The following is an 18,073-nucleotide window of genomic DNA, read 5'->3' as shown; positions in this document are numbered from 1 at the left end:
AGTTTCATTATCATTCACAATAGGTACTAACTGTCACATTTCGGTAATGTTGCCATTGAAAATTCCCCTAATCCGCTTTAATTATGAGAATTCAGTCTAGTTGTCAATTCGAATTATAAAGGGTGGTTAAGTTTCAATGGCCGGTGTTGATTTTGAATAAAATACAATTTTTGTAGGAAATTATTGTCATTTCTCTGTATTTTGATAATATTGGTATGGCTCAATTACGAATGAAACAAAATATAAGCTAAATGACCGCCGCGGCCTCGGCGGCACACCTCCACCCGATGGTCCACTTTTCGATGACGCTGAGGCATAATTGAGGTTCTGTGCCGTTAATGGGCCGAATTATCTCATCCTTTAGTTCTTGAATTGTTGCTGGGTTATCGACGTACACTTTTTCTTTTAAATAACCCAAAGAAAGAAATCCAACGGTGTCATTGACGTTAAGGTGTGGTTCACATTCAACATCGGCCCTTGAAATTTAACCACCCTTTATATATACATACATATATACATTATAGGTACTAACACTCGTGTGGGTGTTTTGCCGAGCTCCTCTTCCTAATTTTACTGTGCATGTTATGTGATGTTATTTCACAAATGGACTCCGAACGGCAGATATTTTTTTTACGAGGAGCTTTTTCATGGCACAAATACACTCAGAAGTTTGCCATTGCCTGCCGAGGGGCGACCGCCACCGTCTGCTTAGGCGATTGAGCTTTTTCTTCTAAAGGGGTTTTCAATTGGCGCGGGTCGATTTTGGCGCCCTGTGGCAGCCATTTTGTTTTGGTGACATCTGTCAAATCTTTTGTTTATTATTCAGTTGTTTATGGCAAATCATCATTGCAAGTTACACGATAGAACAGCACTTTCAAATGATAAAACTTTATTATCAAAATGAGTGTTTATTAACGCAAACGTTGCGCGCATTGCGCCCATTTTTCGGTAGACGTGGTGGCCCTTCCAATTTCTTATGGCCCATATTGAACCATATGGACCTAGACGACATGTGGTTCCAGCAGGACGGCGCTACGTGCCACACAGCAAACGCCAGGACATTCCATTTCTACATCTACCCGCACTTATTGAAAAACCCTTTATATAAAAATTTTTAAAACAAAATTTAAAACTGTTTCTTATAACCAAATGTACTTCATTTCATGGTTTCCTTTCTGTTTACAGCTTCATGACCGCAATAAAGAAATTCAAAAATCACCATAGTAAGATGAAGTCTCGATCTAAGCCATTCTTTAGGCTTATCTATATACTCAACGTTATATGCCAGCTTTTTGGAGTAGCGCCGATTTTAGACTCGTCACGCCATAAACGTCGTGCATTACGCTGCGTCCATTATATTTGGTGTTCCATTTTGGTACTTTATATTTATTTGGTAAACTCTTACTACTTGCTAAGCCTGATACGTGCGCCACTCGTCACCATTGTTAAAGTATTTTTCGTATACGAGTTTATCAACAATCCTTTCATAGTTTCCTTAATAGCATTTACCATATGTTATTATGCCGAACAATATCGAATAATACCACTTGAACTTTTAAGTATTTATAAAAACTATAAAAGACTTCAATCGAAAGTGATTGCCGACAAAGATTTTTTCGGCGTACTCCATAAGGAAGTGAACCTGATGCTTGCTGTTTTTTGCCCAATTGTGATATGCTGCTTCATTCTTGATTACATTCGCATGGATTGCGGCTTTATTTATTATATCCTCAATACAAGTGTTTTCAATTTATCAAATGTTCTGATAACATTAAATCTATGCCAATATTTGGTATCGTTACGTTTTGTGTACCAAATGTATCGGGGCTTAAATGAGGTATTGAAGGGACGCCTGAATAAAGTTGGATCAATGACTTTAGACACGTACGAAGATACTGCCAACGATATCTACATAAGCGGATTTTCTTGGTTTCACCGTGAATTTTATAGTTCGTGCTGCGGAGGGGGAAACAAGTTCAAAATTTTAAAATCATTAAGTCGACCATATTTCGATTTGGACCGAATAATGGCGAAATTGACAAAGGTCTTTGGAATTATTTTACTTTTTAATTTTCTTGGCTCGTTACTCAGCCTTGCTGTGGAGTGTTTTGCTGTATACAAATTTTTTGATAATGCGAATATTTTGGGAGACACATTGCTGGATGTACATAATAGGTTTTTGTGGCTTTTAATACATGTGGGACGCATTCTGTTGATTTTAATCGCAAACCATGCGATCATTGAAGAGGTAAGTTGCTGTAAATATATATGTATAAGTACATCGCTCATTTGCTAGAAGAACGTCATAACTGTAACATAGAGAAATTTGATTGTATTTTTTTAGAAATGTCGTACAATTTTTATAATAAACGAATTGCATATTACATCGAAGGAAATGGAACGTGCGATCAATCGCTTTTTGCTTCGACTCATGGTGCACCAGCCAGTGGAAATGGCTTGTGGTGCAGTAGATCTGGACTTGCTGGTCTTAAGTGGGGTAAGCGCGAAACGAGTCTGAATAAAAATATTAGGTGGGGGAATAAGTTCATAGCGTTTTTACCCAAGACTTTTATTTAAACAAAAAACAATAATTATATCAGCTGTCGCTGTTTACAACCTTTTCCCAACTCTCGGCTAATTTGTTGATGCCGTTCTGGTACCAAAAATCGCCAGGTCTGGTTTCAAAAAAGTTTTTGAGTCGGTTTTTAAGGACGATGAAAAGCTGAGAAGAGCGGGTGTCGAAAATGTTGATTTTTGCCTCCCGGGTATTCCATTCTAAGCCTCAAAACTAAAAAAAAATTAAATGACTCAAAAACACAATTAACATATTTTTGTAGAGCAGATCCAACTTGTATATATGTATAATGGATGCAGCTCTATCGAATGAACCCTTTGGTATGAACCCTTTGACAAACAGCAAAAAAAAAACAGTTCGTTGTAAAATAAAAGAAAATATAAAAACGCTATCTTAAAAAGTTAGTATGCAGTACAGAGCTAGTTTTAGCAGTATTCAAAGTTAATACATAATGAGTTCCGGGAGCCAGGGGTCGATTTTGGACAGCGTTTTTATACCGTTAAATTCTTGACTATACTTGTGATTTAGCTTTCATGAATAACGAAAGTGAACGTCAGCTGGCGCACCCGCCGCGGGTGTGATTGTGGGAGGGTACGAAACGGGAGACTACTTCCGCGCGCCGCCGAGATGTATGAACGCAATGATACATTCTTGCTTCGGCTGACGGTCTTCCCACCGCTATAAACGCAGTTGACCATCATTATTATCGGCATAAAGTAGTTTTACTTTTTAATTTATTTTACAAGTTCGCCTGTTCAGCTGACGTATTTTCCCCCTCTACGGCGCAGCTGACAATTTTTTTTTTATTCTCTGAATGTCAACAATATACAAAAAAAATTTCAGCCGGTATTAAATGAGCTGTTAAAATTTTTTTTTCGACACGTTTCGCAGCATCTCACGCATATACCCACCGCTACTGGACCAGCTGACGGTTGGTTTCGTCATCCATTGGATGGCGTCTGCCTTCAGTACTAAAATAAGTCGGCATGAAATGATGAGGTCAAAATGACCTCTGGCTCCCGGACTATAAGTACCTCAGCTTCTGCATAAAATGAAGACATAAAAGTGAATTTTCTCGAAAAAATGATACATATGTATACACATGTTTTGGCATTTGGATTAGCGTCATTTTTTAATTGATTTTTTAGTCTCAAAATAAGCTAATTTGAAGTTTGATTAATTTTCTTCCATTCATCATTATTCTTTACTCCTTAGAAATAGAGTTAAGTCGTAAAAATGATGTAAAGAAAAAAATGTTGCCTATTTTTATATGTATAAGATTCATAAAAAAATTATATTATATGTACAATATTAGTACAAACAGTGGGTATTTTCTTTTAAAAATATGTATTGCCACATTTTGTTTTTAAAAAATGTAGTTTGCAGAAAAAATCGTTTAAGTATTGAAAAATATAAATTTTTATGCAGTACTTCGCCTTTTGACCCTTTCGTCTCAATTCAATTCATTACAGATTGCTGGTGCTATGGCCAACTACATTATATTTCTTATACAAACCGATGTGGGCAGATTAACAATGGAAAGAAGTCAAAATATAACAATAGCATCGTAATGGCATTGGTCTATAATCTATCAATTAATAGGACTATGAATAAGTTCGTTTCGGTTTTACAACAGATGGCGTAACTTGATTATTATTCCATCGATCCACATTTCCAAACATTCATTGGAGAGCTACTGTCGTAAGGCACAAACGTCAGTATAAGTTTTTTATTTGAAGCGTAAACAACAATATTTTTACCACACTTGAAAATGTCGAATTTCGTGCCAAATAATGTGTTTTGCGGGGAATTCTTCTTCATTATTTTAATATGAAGAAAAAAGCAGCCGAAAGTCATCGTATCTTGGTGGAAGTTTATGGTGAGCATGCTCTATCTGAGCGAACGTGCCAGAAGTGGTTTGCACGCTTTAAAAGTGGTGATTTTGGCTTGGAAGACGAAGAACGCGAGGGTGCGCCGCCAAAGTTCATGGATACCGAATTGGAGGAATTGTTCGATCAAGATCCAGCTCAAACGCAAGAAGAGGTTGCAAAAACTTTGGGAGTTGATCAATCAACCATTTCCAAACGTTTAAAAGCCATGGGAATGATCCGAAAGGTAGGCCATTGGGTGCCGTATGAATTGAAGCCAAGAGACGTTGAACGCCGTTTTATGGCATGCGAACAACTGCTTCAACGGCACAAAAGAAAGGGTTTTTTGCATCGAATTGTGACTGGCGATGAAAAGTGGGTCCATTACGACAATCCAAAACGTCGGGCAACGTATGGATACCCTGGCCATGCTTCAACATCGACGTCGGCGCAGAATATTCATGGCCTGAAGGTTATGCTGTGTATCTGGTGGGACCAGCTGGGTGTTGTGTATTATGAGCTACTGAAACCGAATGAAACGATTACGGGGGATGTCTACCGACGACAATTGATGCGTTTGAGCCGAGCACTGCGAGAAAAACGGCCGCAATACGCCGATAGACACGACAAAGTTATTTTGCAACATGACAATGCTCGGCCACATGTTGCACAAGTGGTCAAAACATACTTAGAAACGCTCAAATGGGATGTCCTACCCCACCCGCTGTATAGTCCAGACCTTGCGCCATCCGATTACTATCTCTTCCGATCGATGCAACATGGCCTGGCTGACCAGCACTTCCGTAATTACGATGAAGTCAAAAAATGGATCGATTCGTGGATTGCGGCAAAACCGACCGAATTTTTCACAAAGGGAATCCGTGAATTGCCAGAAAGATGGGAAAAAGTAGTAGTAAGCGATGGACAATATTTTGAATATTAAATTTGTAACCATTTTACGTCAATAAAGTTTCAAATTTCGAAAAAAAACCGCACGAACTTATTCATAGTCCTATTACTAAATATTTCATGAATTTCAAGGCACAAACATTTTATTGGAAATCTAACGTGTCAACAATACAATACTAAAAAAAATATATATATAGGAATCATCAACTATCTCAATTTGATCTAAATGTAAAAAGCATTAACCGCAGAGTTCTCAATTGTTTAATACAGCGCTTTGCAAAACAAAGAAAAAACCGAGCACGCAGTGTAAAATCATGTAAAATAAAAGGACTATGCTCGCTTTCACTCACCTTAGTCGCTTAGTTTGGGTTGACAGTAGGACAACCAGTTAGTTACTCATATTTTGTGCGCTACTACTGTAGTTTCATGCACCATTTGATGTTGTCATGCAAATTTCTCTACGACCAGCTAAAAATTGTTTTCGTGAAGTTTTGGTATGGCATGCTTTACTGTTATTTCGCTGCACGCACCGCATTTGCATGGGGTGCTCAAAAGATGAACGCTTTCGGGGTGGATCTGGGTGCGGAAACTGGTATATTGGCTATAAGTTTGATGGCAAATAGGAGACTTCATACACTTGAACGGTAAGTATTAAAAATTTGGTGATTTTGTTCTACTTGTATATACAATAACAACAACATATGTACTTAAGTATCATTCTATCTAATTTTCTTTTGACATACTTTGATATTTCAGTCTCCTGTGGTTCGGCATAGTTTTTGTCTCGATGTTTGCCGCAATTAGTTTAAGTGGTGTCCAGCTAAAACGCTATTTTAATTCGCCGACTGTCATCTCACTGGATCGTGACTATCGCGGATGGCAAGGCCCATTGCCAGCTGTAACACTGTGTTATTACGATCATATTGATTCCTTTAAAGCGAATAAATACATACAGAATAAATGGAATGTTTCCATTGTAGATAATGATTATTTCTACTTTATGGATTTTCTCCATGCTGTAGTCAATGCAACCGCTAGCAATTACGTTGATTTGGCTCGTTTCGCTGAGGATGAACGTTTCGATGATGTGGATCTGTCGGAGTTGGTACAATCGATAGATAGGCCTTTCGAACAAACCTTGACTAGCTTCGATAACCAAAATTCTACAATTCAAATAATGCCTGTAATGACGGAAAATGGCTTTTGCTATGCGTTTAATTCACCGATGTCGGAAATGTTGGCTGGGAGGTAAATATGTAGTTGTAATGGAGAGCGTTTTGGAGAGGGTTTGGATGAGGTACTGTGACGAGTAGAGAGCACAAAAGTCCATCAGGTCGAAATGCAAACCTCATTTCCATTTATTCATTCAATGGAGAGAGTTAAAAGAACCAACAGTGTGTGCCACTGTAATTCGTACAGCCATCTTTCATTAGTTTTTAATTTGTATAAAAATACAAACAGCATAAATCAAACTAGCTCCGCACTTAAAAAAAATCGAAAAAATTGTGCAAAATTTTAAAAATTATTTTATTGGATTTTTAAGAGCTCCCCCAGCTATGCTATTTCCTAACTCAACAAAGAAGAACTACACAGTTCAGAAACCTTACAACTAGTTACAGTTTACGAAATGTAAGAGGATCGCGCATTTTCTACATACATAATAAAATTACTTCCTATGAGCGAACCGAAGATGCTCACTAAAGAAATGTTTTCTCACTCCTTTTTTTAATAATTTTAATACTTTCAATGAGGAAAATGTTTTGTGAAAAACCTCACTTTTTCTAAACTGTTGATAGTAGTAATTTTAAAGCTGCACTAAAATAAAATTAACTACCCGAAAAAGTTAGAAAAAAAGTTATTAATATAAAATTTTGGAAATTTCAATAAGATTTTGTTTTTTTTTAACGATACCGCAGAAAAATTTATTTTAATTTCATTTATATTTACTTACTATTATATTCGGTATACACCCATCTTCCTCCATTTGTGGAACAACATTAAGACGCACGCCACGCCCCTCTTCTATTCTTAGAACACTCCATGCAAATCTTCCATTTTTCAAAGCAGTGCTGGAAATTCCTTTCAATAAAGTTCCTCCAAATCGCAATTCTTCTTGCTTCTAGTGCAGACTTCATCTTAGGAAGCAGATAGCGTAAAAATTCGAATGTGAACGAAAGCGGTAGTAAATTCGAATGAGACACTTTCACGCTAAAGAGTTGGCGGTCGCTGGACTTAAACGCGTACCAATTTTTCCTATAGTGTATATAAGACAATCTCTTTATCTAATAATCATACCTCATATATATTTTACTAGAAAGTGAAATTAACTAAAAAAAGTAAACCTTGAGAACAAATATGAAATTAGAAGAAAATAGCTGCACGATTTTTAGTGACACATACTGTATATCTAAAAAGTCAACATATGGGATATGTATGCATGTATATAAGAGTACGCATTGATATGTGTATTACCTCATTATTTAGAAGCATTAACTACCAGGATGTCATACAACCGTTAACCTGTGAATATGGCAAACATCAGTGCTTCATTAAAATGGATTTGTACGAGAGTACGGGAACGGTGAGTGTATGCTTGTGAAAATTGTGCCAAATAGTTTATCCATCCAAAACTATGTAGGTATAATACTTCGCCTCCTTCCCCAGGTGGTTGTACATTCGCCATTTGAGGTGTCAGCAAGCGATGCTAATATTATAGCCTTACACAAGTCCGATGAAATAATTGCTTCCTTCAAGGTTATCGAAACAGTGTAAGTACTGACATATGTTTAGCGGGAATTCCATGATTTTGATCCCAACATTTTAGTGCTTCGAAAAATTTGCGTGATCTACATGTGGGTCAAAGGAAATGTGTTTTCTATGATGAGGGGACGACCCAACTGAAGGTATTCTTATTGCAATTATCATTACTCGTTAAGAATGTTATCGATTTTGTTTCGCTTTCAAATGATATTTTCAGGTATACAGTAAGACTTTGTGTTTGGTACGGTGTCGCGCTGTCATGGCGTTGGAGATGTGTAATTGTGTGCCATTCTTTTACACGTTTGTGGGTAAGTTAAGTCCTCCTGGGTGATGAATGGTGGGATTAGGCATAATCTAATATTAATTCTCTTTGAGCATTCTGACCTTTTGATTGAATAGCAAATTTGTATGAGTACTCATTCTGAGTGAGAATAGTTCAGAGTTGAAATTCCGCTATGGCTTTGCGCCCAAGGTTGCGTCTTACGATATGGAGTTTTCCTCTAAAAAATTTCGCTCTTCCTGGCTGAACCGTTTTTAGAACCAACTACCAAAGTTGAATTAAACGTAGGAGAGGGGTTTAATTGGATAATACACCTGGAAAATTCTCTACGTTGCGGTAACGGTTCTCTTTTCAAAGAGATTTTGCATTAATGTGATTGCAGAATCTGAGAAACTGTATCCCTATATTAGCTCTTTAGCTAATAAATGCAGGAGTTATTTCAAATATAAATTATATAGATGAACGAGGTCTGGATATTAAATAACGAGGCTGAATATAAACTGACTATTTGTTTCTTGGTTAATTTAACTTTATATAAAATCATATATAATACAAAAAAATGAAAATGTATGATTTATTATTTTATTGTTATTTGAAAATATTAATTATTAGGGCGGGTCGATTTAAAAATCGCTCATTGCTCTGTGAAAATCGTATTCTAGGGATCAAAATAAGAAACTCTGCCGAAGGAACCTTACCTCTAAAACGAATTCTGATGTCCCCCAATTTGGATCGAACGAAAAATCCCACTTTGACCCATTTAGAGTGCTCCAATCGAGTCCAAATGTATGACCGACCCCCACTAACTTTAGACGGCCGATCCACTCATGCCAGTGGCACACCCCCTGGAACTCCCCTGGGGGGTTCGCCATACAATCATTTCAAAATATCACCATTTTTGGCCTTTACATGAGAAAAGAAACTAAAAAGTTCGACCCAAATTGGGGGCATCAGAATTCGTTTTAGAGGCATGGTTACTTCGGCAAAGTTTCTTATTTTGATCTCTAGAATATGATTTTGACAGAGCAATGGGCGATTTTTTTGCCTCCCCACAAATCGATCCGGCCTATTAATTATGTATTGGAAAAAATTAAAAATTTGTTTTGAAAAAACTATTATTTCATAACCGGTCAAATGACCAGTTGCGAGAAGATACACCGGTACGGTTAGTGTTAATAAAGCTCACACAAATTATCACTCCATTAATATAATATCACCGGCACAAAAACGCTAACAACACAATACAAAAACAAAAAAAAAGAAAGAAAAAACCTCTATAAAGCACAATTTAGTGTATTGATTTTCTTAAATTTCAACTATTATATAATTTCTTCAAGTCTAGAAGGTCCTAGTTGTAATCCTGCTGGTTTCGAATGTCTATTGGATTTTAAGTGGCCAATTTGGGCGCTACATATTTGCAAATGTCCGAGTACTTGTACAGAAATCGAATACACTGTGCAGACAATTAAAAAGAGCTTTTGGTAATTTTATACACCTATTAGATATATTTATATATTTACATTTTTGTAGTAGCGAAAATAAACCTCTTCGGCACTTTTAGGGGTGTCAAAATGAATGATGAGGCCGTCAATACAGATGTAACATCCAGTTTTCGTTGGGATGTAATACCACCGAAAGTGCGTATGAGACGTGATGTCGTCTTTAGCTTCGAAGACTTATTAGGTGAGTATTACTTGGTGGTGTATTACTTTCTCAAATACCTTCTAAATTCATTTCTCTCAGTCTCATTTGGCGGCACTTTGGCCCTCTTTCTGGGCTTTAGTCAAATTTCAGTTGTACGCTTCGGCTATGTGATCACCTATCATGTGATAATGACGATTGTGGAGTTATTTGTTACCATGAGAAATTACTGTGGACGCAACGGGAGAATTTTCGTACAAAAACCGATTTCCAAACGGAATTTGTTGGTGCAGGAAAATAAAAATAACTGTTTTGCCTTAACCAAGAAACGTCAACAATTCGTCTCTGTGCATTCTAAATTATCACAAGCCGATCTTCTGAATGATAGCACAGCTGACTGTAGTGGTGAAAATAATGCCACAACTCATGCAAGCATTGTTAAACCTGAATTCGAGTACATCAATTGAAGAAATAAGTGGTGGGGAAAGAAAATGTGACGAAGTAATACCAGAAAAGCTTCAACTTACCTAAATTTAGAAAGGTGTTTAAAAACAAAAATTTAGTGTTGGTGACCCTTAACGCATTTATTTATTTTTAAATTTAATGCAATGCTTCGAACAATTTATGCAACATATACAAATAAAATGATATCTGCTTTCGTTGTTAGAACATGGCTCAATGGTTCAGCTTAACTTTTTTAGTTTATTCCTTAGACAATTGGTCTCAACATAGGTTCCAAATTAATTCGTTTGGGAGCTCTGTAATCGAAGTCTGTAAAGTCATTACAATTATATTCCGATTTGGTTCATTTTTTTTTCGTCATAGAATAAATTTAGGGGGTGGCGTTACAAAGAAACTCAGTCACATAGGAATCTATACGTACGCCACATAAAAATTTAGTTTTGGGCAAACTGTTTATTTCTAGTCGATGTTATCTTTGTATTTACATTTTCAACAAAATATCTGTTTAAGCAAACAACAAATTGCCCCGTTAGTTTTGCGTAGCACGGATATTACAGCACAGATGTACGTACGACACCAACGAAGGAACGAATTTTTTTCTTTAATTTTTCTTTAAATAAAAAAAATCTATACCAAGAACTGTCACTCTAGAAGCATTTCGTGTATATTTATAGGAATGTTTATGCTGCTACAAAAACATTAAGAAAAAGGTGAATTCTTTGAATTCGGGCTAAGTCAACAGTTCAAGCAATATTAAAAAAACCTCGAAGTGGTCGTCCGCCTAAAATAAAAGAACAGTCGAAATACATTGGAAGCCGGCCACATACCGAAACAGTACGAAATGTTTTAGAGAAAACGGATCTAATAGCCAATTGCCGACAAAAATTACAATTTAAAACCGATATTTCTAAAAATAAACGGCTCGAATTCGCATTGCAGTATGCCGACAAATCGACTGATTTTTGGACAAATTTGTGTTTGGTGCTTAGAGTAAATTCAATTTATTCGGACGTGGAGGTAAACGGAAAATATGGCGCAAAGCGAAGGAAGAGCTGCAATGGAAAACAACTTATCCCAGCTTAGAAGCATGGTGGAGGTTCGATGATGGTATGGCGCTGTATGTCAGCGAATGGGGCTGGTAAATTGCAGTTTGTGGAAATAAGTACTGACCGGTTTAACACTTAGACATTCTAAAAAGCAATTTGAAAGAAACAGTAAGCAAATTTGGTCGGAGTAGCGGATGATATTTCCAACTGGACAATGAAGCACAAATAAATAGTAAACGAATGGTTGCTTTATAACGTGCCAAAACAAATCCATTCGCCATCTCAATCACCGGACTTCAGCCCTTTAAAACATTTATAGGAAGAATCAGAACGCGGGATACGTAAAAGAACTGAATTAAGGAATAATCTGGAGCACGAATGGAACCAAATAACATCCACAAAAAAGAAAAAAAAAATAGTTTTCTCAATACAAATTGGATATAGGCAGTAGCAGAAGCAAAGGGAGGCCCAACTTGGTACTAACTAAACCATTTACATTTAATATATTGGGTATGGGAATAAGTTTCCGTGTCGCTGCTGATACTATTTTTGTGTTCACTCTAGTAGTATCCTGGTGATTTGAAGGTGTATGTGTGAGGTCTCGATCGCAGTAGTTGACATTCGTTTGAAGCGTAAAGATCCTTTTTATCTGACGTCAAAAATGTCTACGTTCGTCCCGAAAAAACAGCATTAGCGGGAAGTCATGCTTCATTATTACGTTTTAAAGAAAAGTGCAGTTGAAACGTGTGGTATATTGATCAATATTTACGGAAAATCGGCCGGAATGAGACGGTAGAAATGACAAACTGATTTTGGTGCGTGACAACGCCGTTGCTAAATTGGCGCAGAAATATTTAGAGGGACTGAATTGGAAAAATACCGCCCCGCCGTATTCCCCAGACATTGCACCTTCGGATTACCATCTGTTACGATGAATGCAGTCAGCCCTTATTGAAGAGCGGTTCACTTTTTACGAGAGCATCGCAAACTGGATCAATGAATGGGTCAATCGCAAAATGTGTTGGGTTGCGCATAACTCACCTACACATGAACCAATCTTAACAATTCTTTTTTTAAATGTTCCTTGAAGTCCAATAATGGTTTGTACGGCGAGAAAAATTCGAATAACTTGCGGGAAAACCCTAAAACAGCCCTTTTCTTTTTCTTATACAAATATTGCGCGTTCGTGTATTTGCGTGTTCGCGTTGGTGGATATAATGCGTTCACACAAAAGTGATAATATCGTGAACTCGACCAAATTGAAAAGTCAAAAAATGTAAGAGCTATAGATTTGATTGGCCTCGCAATTTTCTTTCTTTTGTTTTAGTTTCAGAATGAGTTAAGGAATGATTTCATTCACAAATAATAAATAAAATAGTTAAGTATATTAAATTCTAAGAATAATCATGCAGGGCTAAACAAATCCAAACATATTTTAAGAATGCCAAAAGATAAACATATTTTAAAAAGAACAAAAGACAAACATTATTAATTAATGTAGAAAACTTATGTTTCTCACATGGTCAATTGTATGTTGCCTGTTCCCGTGTTGGGAAACCATCAGATTTGTTTGTATATTCACCAGGTAATCAAATAAAAACATTATATATCATAAAGTACTAATAGGACTATGAATAAGTTCGTGCGGTTTTACAACAGATGGCGTAACTTGATTATTATTCCATCGATCCACATTTCCAAACATTCATTGGAGAGCTACTGTCGTAAGGCACAAACGTCAGTATAAGTTTTTTATTTGAAGCGTAAACAACAATATTTTTACCACACTTGAAAATGTCGAATTTCGTGCCAAATAATGTGTTTTTGCGGGGAATTCTTCTTCATTATTTTAATATGAAGAAAAAAGCAGCCGAAAGTCATCGTATCTTGGTGGAAGTTTATGGTGAGCATGCTCTATCTGAGCGAACGTGCCAGAAGTGGTTTGCACGCTTTAAAAGTGGTGATTTTGGCTTGGAAGACGAAGAACGCGAGGGTGCGCCGCCAAAGTTCATGGATACCGAATTGGAGGAATTGCTCGATCAAGATCCGGCTCAAACGCAAGAAGAGGTTGCAAAAACTTTGGGAGTTGATCAATCAACCATTTCCAAACGTTTAAAAGCCATGGGAATGATCCGAAAGGTAGGCCATTGGGTGCCGTATGAATTGAAGCCAAGAGACGTTGAACGCCGTTTTATGGCATGCGAACAACTGCTTCAACGGCACAAAAGAAAGGGTTTTTTGCATCGAATTGTGACTGGCGATGAAAAGTGGGTCCATTACGACAATCCAAAACGTCGGGCAACGTATGGATACCCTGGCCATGCTTCAACATCGACGTCGGCGCAGAATATTCATGGCCTGAAGGTTATGCTGTGTATCTGGTGGGACCAGCTGGGTGTTGTGTATTATGAGCTACTGAAACCGAATGAAACGATTACGGGGGATGTCTACCGACGACAATTGATGCGTTTGAGCCGAGCACTGCGAGAAAAACGGCCGCAATACGCCGATAGACACGACAAAGTTATTTTGCAACATGACAATGCTCGGCCACATGTTGCACAAGTGGTCAAAACATACTTAGAAACGCTCAAATGGGATGTCCTACCCCACCCGCCGTATAGTCCAGACCTTGCGCCATCCGATTACTATCTCTTCCGATCGATGCAACATGGCCTGGCTGACCAGCACTTCCGTAATTACGATGAAGTCAAAAAATGGATCGATTCGTGGATTGCGGCAAAACCGACCGAATTTTTCACAAAGGGAATCCGTGAATTGCCAGAAAGATGGGAAAAAGTAGTAGTAAGCGATGGACAATATTTTGAATATTAAATTTGTAACCATTTTACGTCAATAAAGTTTCAAATTTCGAAAAAAAACCGCACGAACTTATTCATAGTCCTATTACAATGAAAATAAAACAGATTTTTGTTAATAATTATGATTCACTGGATTTACAATAAAGCGATTACTGAAAATACTTATACATATACGTTTTATTTCATTATTCCTTATTATATCGGTTATTAACCCTATGTTAATAATAATAAATAATTAATTATCTCTATGTTTTGTCATTGAAGCACCCACTTTATAAATATTTTTCACCTTTAGGTTCCTACTATCCCTCTAGATTATTTTTCAATCAGGTTTGAACCTTAAGTTCACCTCTTAGTTTGAAGTCCTCTGGCAAACATCCCAGTCGGGGTATTTAGTGGGTCCCAAAAGGTAGGCCAAAGTTCCTGGAAGCGAAGATACTTAGGTCACCCGAGCTGACCCTGAACAGAACCGTCACCATGATGATAGGGCGGTGTGTTAGGGCCAGCACAGGAAAAACGTCTTAAGGTCGAAATATAAACTGCCACATTCAAAAGCTACTTAACAGAACAAAGTCTGTCGGGTCCGCTAATTGTTTAATAAATTCGTAACTTTGGCTAAGAAAGGTCGGAAACGTATTCTCGTACCCAATAATTAAATTTAAGTAATTTGTTTTTTAGAGTACGTATACTTTTCTGTGCTGTGAATTCCGTTTGTTTTTATTTTTATGTAATCTCAAATATATTTAATTTTAAATTTTATCATCGGAATTAATATTTCCGTCTTTAATATTTCAGTTTGTTTTAAATAAAACCAATTATCCTCTGAACGCATTATTTATGAGGGGTACGTAAAGTTTTATTTGCGACTGTATAATTGGCGCCTGCATCCACCAGTTTGTGGTCTCCTTACCACCTACGGTTTTATACATACCACTGGAGGTTAGCCATTTATTCCTGAGGAGCGATTGCCATTAGAAAAAAATCCTTCTCTATCATTTGATTACAATTAAATTACCGGAGAAAGCGCAAGCAAATTAAGTTACGAGTATAATTTTTTGTATTAGTTCCCCTCTAACTCTATACAATGATTAAAATGCCACTCTTATAATTTGAAGCCCTTTAGCACAATGAACTAACTGTGTCTTGTGTGTTTTGGCTAGTCTAAGTGTTTTGGTTAGTCTTATACAAAAAAATAATATTTTATTATATACTCCTTTCACTTTCACATAAAGATTTATGAAACACGAATAAACGATTTTTAAGTTCAGGTTTAGTTGTCTTTTAGTTTGCCTTTATCTTATCTTTATTCTTCATTTTTATCTTTATTCTTATCTTTATCTTTTATCTTATCTGCATATCCACTTTCACCTTAGCCTTTATATTAAGTAATATATTTAAATTTACCTTCACCTATATGCTTATCTTTATTTTTATTTCAATCTTTGCCTTTGTTTTTTTCTTCAACTGCATAGTCAACTTCAAGTCCATCTTCGTATTAGTCTTAGCGCGTTTCTTTAATTCAGTTTAAATATTAAAGCATACATTTAGGAGCCATATATGAAGAGATGGGAATAATGTAACGAAATAATAGTGCACTTTATAAACACAAAATATTTCAATAATATATACTAGTAATAACAGTGAACGCGTACGAGCCCTTTGACGTGCCAACTCAGAAAGAAGACCATAAGCTTCCTATAAAAGTGCCTGACCTATCAATAGCTGAATGTCGAGACTCGATAGCGGTAGATCTGGCGAAAGTATATTTCATACAAAAATGATAGGAACAAGATTGCACCCATCAGAGAGTGCGTGTCGTCACTTTTCCCAAGTTGTGCAGCGTTGCCAACCATTTGCAAATTAAGTTGGTATTTGTTTCTTATTTTTAATTTAAAGCTACTGAAACTATACCTTTAAAAAAAACTTTATTATTAAACAAAAGAATGTTAAAAAAGGTCTCTCTGAGAAGATTTTAGTGCTAATGCAAATTGGTTGATTCCTCTAAAGTTTGATATTTTGAAATTGTAAATTTAATATTTTGCTTCTTTTAAGGTTATGCAAGAATATTAAATGCCCCTCTCTCAACTCTTCTTAACATTGAAAACCTTTTTAGACATTTTAAAATGCGTTTGAATTTACTGAATGCCAATTAAAACCATAGAGGTGTAATCGTTTCTTCCGGTCCTCAATCCTTAGTGGGACATATGGCATCAAGAGGTGTACTCATAATTAAAATAAGCAACAAAATATCAGAAAGTACTGAATAAACAATAACGACATTTTTATAAAAGGAGTACCTTGTTTTGTTACACAACCTCAAATATAGCAAAAAAGTCGCATATTTTAAAGACAATTTGTCAGGCAAACAAAGTTTTTTAAGTAATTCAATAAAAACTTGGTGTTTCATTTTCTTTAATTGGGCATTTTAGTGCATTTTTATATCCAAAGTTAGGCAACACTGCGGTAGCGAGAGAGAGATTTGACTGCTGAAAGCAGAATAACACCAACAACAGCTGCAATCGCGGGCAATGCGACCAGATGTTAAAAAAAAGTAAAGCTAAATAAAACTGAGTGAATTATTGAACTAATTTAAAAAAAATGTATACTTTACAAAATTATAAACATTACTTTTAATTAGAACAGGCTAGAAAAAGGTCATCAAGAAAGAACTAAGACTCCGAGACGAAATAACAAAAAAAAAAATGCTAAATCAAGTTACGAAAATGGTAATCTGGCCATACTGGTGCTAAAACGACGTAACTCATTGTCAAATTCGCTGAGAACAAAGTAACGGTACCACCATGGGCGCTATCTCATTATTCTTTCCATTATGTATTTTATACAGCAATGTAGGTACTGGAAATACTCAGAGAGGCATTGACTCTCTATGTTACAAGATAGTGACAGGGTTGCCACTATGTGCCAAGTGGCACACAAAAGATCTTTTAACTCGAAGTGTCGGCCATTGAACACACTACAGATAAAATATTATTTTGTATTAGTGCCATTTTTTAATTGATCTTTTAAGTGATATTTCAAATATGTCGTTCACCATGCCACGTAACCAAATCGTATGCTCATTTTGCATTAAGAAACATTCAAGTTGTAATGCTGCACAGTCCAAGCCTCTAGCGCATAGGAAAACTGGGGTGCTTAAGCTTTCATTATAAGGTGTCATCATTTTTCAACGTCTTATATAAAATAAAATAAATAATTAAATACTACATTGGTCAATAAGTTTTTCGGTTTGATAAGAATGGTTTGAAATACACTTTATTATTCTGTATAGTCTCCCTGAACGTCAATACACCTGTTCCAATGAGATTCCAATTTATGAATTCCACCCCGGAAGTGAAAATATGGAAGGGCTGCAAAATATGCTTCCACAGCTGTTATGACCTCATCATTTGATGAAAAACGCTTTCCACGAATTATTTTTTTTAGTTCTTAGGTCAACAGATGGAAGTCGCTAAGGGCACATATGGTGAATACGGTGGATGATCCAACAATTCGTATTCACATTCGAATGGTGCACAAAGCTTTCTGAAACCCAACACTTCAGTCAAAATATTGCTTACACTGCCCAATGAGATGCCTAGGGCTTCTACTAAATCTCTTTCAGTCACTCAAGGATTTTTCAATACGATTACCTGTATTTTTTCTACGATTTCTGGTATTGTAGCTATATTTTTGTTTGGGCTTCCTTTACG

General features: G+C 36.4%; 2 protein-coding genes and 1 long non-coding RNA gene across 7 annotated transcripts; 2 read left to right on the top strand and 1 right to left on the bottom strand.

The window, feature by feature from the left end:
* The first annotated feature begins 967 nt into the window (after nucleotides 1-967).
* Nucleotides 968-5,094, top strand: LOC128868252 (putative gustatory receptor 59e). Of its 2 annotated transcripts, XM_054110120.1 has the most exons (3): nucleotides 968-2,248; nucleotides 2,345-2,497; nucleotides 4,048-4,167. In XM_054110120.1, exons 1-3 carry the CDS (start codon nucleotides 1,190-1,192, stop codon nucleotides 4,144-4,146), a joined length of 1,311 nt encoding a protein of 436 aa, XP_053966095.1. In that variant the 5' UTR covers nucleotides 968-1,189; the 3' UTR covers nucleotides 4,147-4,167. The 2 variants fall into 2 exon arrangements, with proteins under 2 accessions (XP_053966095.1, XP_053966097.1); XM_054110122.1 differs by lacking the exon at nucleotides 968-2,248 and having other exon boundaries at nucleotides 2,336-2,497; nucleotides 4,048-5,094.
* Nucleotides 5,095-5,463: 369 nt separating this feature from the next.
* LOC128868251 (pickpocket protein 11) lies at nucleotides 5,464-13,067 on the top strand. Of its 2 annotated transcripts, none has more exons than XM_054110118.1 (9): nucleotides 5,464-5,996; nucleotides 6,109-6,600; nucleotides 7,837-7,933; nucleotides 8,017-8,120; nucleotides 8,177-8,255; nucleotides 8,330-8,420; nucleotides 9,735-9,873; nucleotides 9,954-10,075; nucleotides 10,136-10,712. In XM_054110118.1, the coding sequence occupies exons 1-9, from the start codon at nucleotides 5,779-5,781 to the stop codon at nucleotides 10,498-10,500; spliced, it is 1,707 nt and encodes a 568-aa protein (XP_053966093.1). In that variant the 5' UTR covers nucleotides 5,464-5,778; the 3' UTR covers nucleotides 10,501-10,712. The 2 variants fall into 2 exon arrangements, with proteins under 2 accessions (XP_053966093.1, XP_053966094.1); XM_054110119.1 differs by lacking the exon at nucleotides 10,136-10,712 and adding an exon at nucleotides 11,170-13,067 and having other exon boundaries at nucleotides 5,493-5,996.
* Nucleotides 5,899-16,024, bottom strand: LOC128868255 (uncharacterized). 3 transcript variants are annotated; one of them, XR_008455088.1, is made up of 6 exons: nucleotides 15,768-16,024; nucleotides 7,825-7,872; nucleotides 6,576-6,652; nucleotides 6,306-6,515; nucleotides 6,096-6,248; nucleotides 5,899-5,988 (listed from the first exon to the last, which is right to left on the bottom strand). It is a non-coding gene; the product is annotated as an uncharacterized LOC128868255 (long non-coding RNA). The 3 variants fall into 3 exon arrangements; XR_008455086.1 differs by lacking the exons at nucleotides 5,899-5,988; nucleotides 6,096-6,248; nucleotides 6,306-6,515; nucleotides 6,576-6,652; nucleotides 7,825-7,872 and adding exons at nucleotides 8,217-8,435; nucleotides 8,497-8,656; nucleotides 13,061-13,160; XR_008455087.1 differs by lacking the exons at nucleotides 5,899-5,988; nucleotides 6,096-6,248; nucleotides 6,306-6,515; nucleotides 6,576-6,652; nucleotides 7,825-7,872 and adding exons at nucleotides 10,716-10,804; nucleotides 13,061-13,160.
* Nucleotides 16,025-18,073: the final 2,049 nt, after the last annotated feature.

Source organism: Anastrepha ludens, chromosome 6 (genome assembly GCF_028408465.1).
Source record: "Anastrepha ludens isolate Willacy chromosome 6, idAnaLude1.1, whole genome shotgun sequence".
Lineage (NCBI taxonomy): Eukaryota > Metazoa > Arthropoda > Insecta > Diptera > Tephritidae > Anastrepha > Anastrepha ludens.
Note: the sequence above shows the minus strand (reverse complement) of the source record. Positions and strands in the feature narration are given on the sequence as shown.

Excerpts from the sequence above, each read along its gene's own strand:
- LOC128868252 (XM_054110120.1), top strand. The coding sequence starts at position 1,190 with ATGACCGCAATAAAGAAATTCAAAAATCACCATAGTAAGATGAAGTCT. Across the intron at positions 2,249-2,344 it reads ACCATGCGATCATTGAAGAG|AAATGTCGTACAATTTTTAT; the intron begins GTAAGTTGCTGT and ends GTATTTTTTTAG. Across the intron at positions 2,498-4,047 it reads ACTTGCTGGTCTTAAGTGGG|ATTGCTGGTGCTATGGCCAA; the intron begins GTAAGCGCGAAA and ends AATTCATTACAG.
- LOC128868251 (XM_054110118.1), top strand. The coding sequence starts at position 5,779 with ATGCACCATTTGATGTTGTCATGCAAATTTCTCTACGACCAGCTAAAA. Across the intron at positions 8,121-8,176 it reads TTCAAGGTTATCGAAACAGT|TGCTTCGAAAAATTTGCGTG; the intron begins GTAAGTACTGAC and ends CCAACATTTTAG. Across the intron at positions 9,874-9,953 it reads ACAATTAAAAAGAGCTTTTG|GGGTGTCAAAATGAATGATG; the intron begins GTAATTTTATAC and ends CGGCACTTTTAG.